The 6034-nt window shown below is 36.1% G+C and overlaps 1 protein-coding gene across 4 annotated transcripts; it reads left to right on the plus strand.

The window, feature by feature from the left end:
• The first annotated feature begins 279 nt into the window (after positions 1-279).
• On the plus strand, positions 280-4942 carry LOC131052399 (pentatricopeptide repeat-containing protein At4g02750). Of its 4 annotated transcripts, none has more exons than XM_057987054.2 (3): positions 280-4030; positions 4194-4321; positions 4548-4942. In XM_057987054.2, exon 1 carries the CDS (start codon positions 638-640, stop codon positions 3944-3946), a length of 3309 nt encoding a protein of 1102 aa, XP_057843037.1. In that variant the 5' UTR covers positions 280-637; the 3' UTR covers positions 3947-4030; positions 4194-4321; positions 4548-4942. The 4 variants fall into 4 exon arrangements, with proteins under 4 accessions (XP_057843037.1, XP_057843036.1, XP_057843040.1 ...); XM_057987053.2 differs by having other exon boundaries at positions 4602-4942; XM_057987057.2 differs by having other exon boundaries at positions 4678-4942.
• The last annotated feature ends 1092 nt before the right edge of the window (positions 4943-6034 follow it).

Genomic DNA, 6034 nt, shown 5'->3' on the forward strand with positions numbered 1-6034 from the left:
ATTAAAAGAAAAATAACCATTAAAAAGAAGTTAGAAGCAAATTATTTATAAAATAAGTTTCATAATTAAAAATTATAGTTTAATTAGTTGAGCACAATTAATAAAGGTGATAGTATGTTTCTAATTATGACATCCAACAAGATTCAATCTCATGAAAATATATGATATAAAAAATGAAGTCCAAAATATATACCAAAAACATTAGCATATTAGAAAAATTATATTCTTTTAATTCATAGTAAAAATTTATGAACATAGATTCATTCTATTAAATTTTCCAAAAAAAAAAGAATAACTAAATTCTTTCAACAAGCTAAGTAAAAATAGGTGACAAAATGATGTCATCTTTGTAAAATAGAAGAGTATCGTCTTAGCATTGAAAATATTGCGACTAAAAAAAGCATTGATATCAGCTGAGAAAATGAAAATGGCAGAAAGAAAATATGCATATTAATGTGTAAAGATGAACAAGCACACAGATGACCAAACTGGTCAATGGGAAGAAAACGAAAAAGGAAAGAGGGATTTTTTTACCGTAAGACAGGAAAGTGCAATCTTCCATCAAAGCAGTTTGTCAGGTCAAAATATATTCGCACTGGGAAGTCAAGCATGAAATCTAACCCAGAAATGTAACTAGATGGCTTTAGTACCATGTTCGAGGGCGATGTCGGTGATACTGGTGGGCTATCACAGCGGTAGAAGTAGAATTGAAATTAATATTAACATGCACTTAAAGAGTAATCATACGATGTCACCCACAGCCCGTATCAATCTCAATCCCAAACTGAGAGCATTGTGTAGAGAGAATCGGTTGGAGGAGGCAGTAGACATTGTGCTTACAACCCACAACCCTCCTTCAGACTGTAACATATATCTTCAACTACTGAGCACCTGCATTGCCAAGAATGCATTTTCACAGGGAAAACAAATCCACTCTCTCATCATTGACAGGGGATTTGCATTTGCTACACTTCCATTTTTTCAAAATAACATTATCAACTTGTATGCCAAATGTGGTAGTTTGTTATTTGCACGTAAATTATTTGCCGAAATGACAGAACGAGATGGCTTCTCATGGAATGTGATCATTGCAGCTTACCGAAAACATGGGTATCCTCACGAGGCGTTGTCACTATTCCATCAAATGCAACTAACAGATGTTCAACCCAACCAGTTCACCTTTGCCAGCATTCTTCCTGCCTGTGCCAAGTTACGATCTTTGGAAAAGGGCAAGGTTATCCATCAAAACATAATCGAAAGCGGATTTTTATCAGATGTTGTAATTGTGGGTGCCTTGGTAGACATGTATGCAAAATGCGGAAGCATATACAAGGCACGGGAACTGTTTGACAAAATACCACAGAGAAATATAGCCACATGGAATGCTATGATTGCAGGATATGCACAAAGAGGTATTCTTGATGAGGCTTTAAAACTTTTCTATGAAATGCCTCAACGAGATGTGGTCTCATGGAACGCCGTGTTTGTAGGCTATGCACAGTATGGCACTCTTGACGAGGCTTTAAGGTTATTCAACGAAATGCCTCAACGAGACGTGGTCTCGTGGAATATGATGATTGCAAGATATGCACGAAATGGTGATTTTGACAAGGCTTTTATGCTTTTAAAAGAAATGCCTCAACATGATGTGGTCTCATGGAATGCGATTATTGCAGGATATACACAAAATGGACCTGTTGAAAAGGCTTTGGAGACTTTCAATCAAATGAAATTGGTAGGTGTTCAACCAAATCAGTTTACCTTTGCCAGCATTCTACCAGCCTGTGCCAAAATAGGAGCTTTGAAACTAGGTATTGACATCCATCAAACCATAATGGAAAGGGGTTTTTTGTCAGATGTTGTAGTTGTGAGTGCTCTGATAGACATGTACGCAAAATGTGGAATTATACAGAAGGCTCGGGAACTATTTGATAAAATGCCTCAAAGAAATGTGGTGACGTGGAATGCAATGATTGCAGGATGTACTCAAAATGGTTTTCTTGATGACGCTTTAGAGCTATTCAACAAAATGCCTCGACGAGATGTGATCTCTTGGAATGCTATGCTTACAGGATACGCACAAAATGGTGCTCTTAATGAGGCTTTAAGGATTTTTAATGAAATGCCTCGACGAGATGTTGTCTCATGGAATGCGATGATTGCGGGATATGCACAAAATGGGCGTGTTGAAACGGCCTTGGAGACTTTTAAGCAAATGCAGTTGGCAGGCTTAAAGCCAAATCCTGCAACTTTTGCCAGCATCCTTTCAACCTGTGCCAAAATGGGTGCTTTGAAACAGGGTATGGAAATCCATCGAAGCATAGTTGAAAGTGGCTTTTTTTCAGATGTTGTAGTCGCAAGTGCCCTGGTAGACATGTATGCAAAATGTGGAATCATACACAAGGCGCAGAAACTGTTTGATAAAATTTCTCAAAGAAATGTTATCTCATGGAATGCGATGATTGCAGCATATTTACAAAATGGTGTTTTTGACGAGGCTTTAAAGCTTTTCAAAGCAATGCCTCAACGAGATGTGGTCTCATGGAATGCGATGATTGCCGGATTTGCACAAAATGGGGTTCTTGATGAGGCTTTACAACTTTTCAAAGAAATGCCTCAGAGAAATGTGGTCTCATGGACAACAATGATTGCCGGATGTGCACAAAATGGCATTCTTGATGAGGCTTTTAGGATTTTCAATGAAATGCCTCAACGAGATGTGGTCTCATGGAATGCGATGATTGCAGGATATGCACAAAATGGGCTTGTTGAAAGGGCTTTGGATACTTTTAAGCAAATGCAGTTGGCAGGTTTTGAACCTGATGAATTCACCTTTGGCAGCATACTTCCAGCCTGTGCCAAGATGGGAGCTCTGGAACAGGGTATGGCCATTCATAAAAGCATAATTGTAAATGGACTTCTGTCGGATGTTGTAGTTGCGAGTGCTCTGGTGGACATGTATGCGAAATGTGGAAGCATAAAGAAGGCACGTGAATTGTTTGATAAAATGTCTCAACGACATGCAGTCTCATGGAATGCTATGATTGCAGGATATGCAATGCATGGCTTTCATAAGGATGCACTCAATCTCTTTGAACTAATGAAGAATTCTGGAACATACCCTAACCATGTAAGCTTTGTTTGTGTTTTATTTGCATGCAACCATGGAGGTTTAGTGGATATCGGGTGTAAATATTTCAATGACATTAATGGTTCTTATTGCATTATGCCTACAATTGATCATTATGCATGCATGGTTGATCTTCTTGGCCGTGCTGGCTATCTTGAGCAAGCTTCAAACTTTATCATCAAAATGGCAATCAAACCTGCAGTGGTCGTATGGATGTCTTTGCTTGGATCTTGTAGATCACATAAGAATACAGTGCTAGGAGAATTTACAGCAACTCTCCTATTTGAGCTGGATCCTAAAAATGCCTCACCTTATATTCTTCTGTCAAACATCTACGCAGAAATGGGCAAGTGGGATGATGTTCGCAAAGTAAGGAGATTGATGAAAGACAAAGGAACAAAAAAGATACCTGGATGTAGCTGGATTGAAGTCCATAAAATGGTACACGTGTTTTGTGCAGGAGACAGATCACACCCACAAACACAGGAAATCTATGCAAAACTGGAGAACTTGTCATTGGAGATGAAAGCGGCAGGCTATTTTCCAGATTCAGAACAATTACTGAATGATGTTGAGGAGGAGGAAAAGGAATTATTCCTTGGACACCATAGTGAGAAGTTAGCAATTGCATTTGGATTGTTAAACACATCCCCTGGAACAACTATTACAGTTGTCAAGAACCTTCGAGTATGTGTTGACTGCCACACTGTGGTTAAGTTTATCTCCAAGATTGTTGCAAGGGAAGTTGTTGTCAGAGATGCGAACCGGTTCCACCATTTCAAACAAGGACAGTGTACTTGTGGAGATTATTGGTGATCCTAAGTAAAGCAAGCTGTAAACATAGGTTTGCACAATGACAGGGTGTATCATGACGGACATGCAGTGACAAGGAGGAATCAGGTCTTGTTTTTGTTTCTCATAACTGTTATGAAAAAGTGTTTGGAGATCTAGAAGTAAAGTTAAATGCATTGCATGCACCACTGCCTATATAAACTTATGTGTTATTTGTAAATTCGTGTTTTAAAATACCATGAAGGTTTCATGACAATTAACTACTTTTCAGGAAGTCGGTACATCTCTGGAATGAAAAGCTGGAGGGAATGAAAAGCTGGAGGAGGTGTAACATTGGCAAAACAAAACGAGTGAGGCATGCTAGAAGGAAATAGAAGTTACCCGGCCAGAAAGTAGATAGTGAGTAGAGCATCTTTTAGTAGTTCTTTATTTTGTTTCTACTAATTGGATTATCTTGTGCTTAAGTCAGGACTGTAATCTCCCAAATTATTTATGCAAATTTATATATGTCCGTTTGGTTTTTGGATTATTCGTGGTTAGAGATTTTTAATGTTGCTTACTATCTTTTTGTATTTTGGGAGATCTAACATGTTTGTGAACTAAGCTTTTTTTAATACGTTGATAGGATTGAGAAAGATATTGCAGTTATAGATTATAACCAAGCTGGATACTTTCTCAGGAGCTATAAATCGAACAAATGCTATTAAAGATTAATTTCTAGATGGCAAGATATGATTGGAGATTTCCATGTGCAGCAGACCTAGCAAAGGGCATTGGAGATTTCCATGTGCAGCAGACCTAGCAAAGGGCAATGGAGATCAAATTCCACATGGCCAAGTTGAAGTCTATTTACAAACCTTGACGACAACTATATTAAGGAATTCTGTTTACAAATCTCAATAACAACAACATAAAGCTTCTTGAGTTTTCATACAGTTTTAGGGCAAACTTTTCTAAAGGGAATGCAATGTATAATGTTCAAAGACTTAAATAAGCAGCGTGGCCAACCTTCGTCATTTTTATGATTGGAAAAATGTTGGGATGTCATAAGCATACACCTTTATATTCAAGAGAACAATAGAAAATTATTTCTGGAAAGACAACGTTTTTCAGATAATGCAAATGTATTTGATAACATTACATTTGGAAGGAAAAACAGAATTCTAATTGAGTATGATTTTTAATATGAAGTGAATCTTGTTAAATCACATTTCAAAGAGGAAATTTGTTAAGTACCTTTTATTTTTTAGTAGGATAATCATTTTCTGACTAGCTCTAAGATTATAACATCTTAGGTTCTTGTTCTAATTAGTTCATTATATTTCTAAAAGATGCATTTATGGAACCTTTTAGTACAAGCTAATTGATCAATTGATGCTTTATAATCAAAATGTAGGAAGGTTGAGGAATAAGCACAACCTCTACGCTTTGTTGAATTTGAGAGAGTTTCTACTTAAAATCTCACAAGGCATATAGATGTTCCCAACTTGTTGTAAACAAAGATTAAACCTTAAATGACATAAGAGAAATCCAATTTATTTGATACCTGATGCTGACATTTATTTTTATTATAACCAGAAATTTTTACACATATTTGTACATATTTAACCTACAAGCATATGTTAAATAATTCCAAAATGATTGTATTGATTCTTCATATTCCTAACAATTAATAGATTTAAGACACAAGATATCACAAAAGGTATTCATTCGATTCTAAAACATTCAATCAATCACTGCATTAGGACTAATGTATTCTTCCTCAAGAGATCGTGAAAAATACATAATAAAATGTAATCAAGAAGCAAATATTTTATTTCCAAATGAGACAAACTATGCTCATACAAATTCTCAAATGTTAATTTTCAATCCACTAACATTCTATTGGGATTTCAATAGAAGGAGATTGTTGATATTCATTAAGGATATTGAGAAGGTTGTTGAAGATTATTTGATATAACTGAAAAAGGATGATAACTATCTTTATAACATTATTTTGTCATTGATGTCAAGAAATTGATTTCCTGATTTAGTATGATGTTGCCATATCTTGAGAAGATTGATTTGAAGAGAATTAAGATGTCGGTAAAAGACATAGAAAGAATGTGATGA

Source organism: Cryptomeria japonica, chromosome 9 (assembly GCF_030272615.1).
Source record: "Cryptomeria japonica chromosome 9, Sugi_1.0, whole genome shotgun sequence".
In the NCBI taxonomy this organism is placed as follows: Eukaryota; Viridiplantae; Streptophyta; class Pinopsida; order Cupressales; family Cupressaceae; genus Cryptomeria; species Cryptomeria japonica.

What these genes read in the sequence shown, in the direction of transcription:
- LOC131052399 (XM_057987054.2), top strand. Translation starts at nt 638, where the DNA reads ATGGCTTTAGTACCATGTTCGAGGGCGATGTCGGTGATACTGGTGGGC.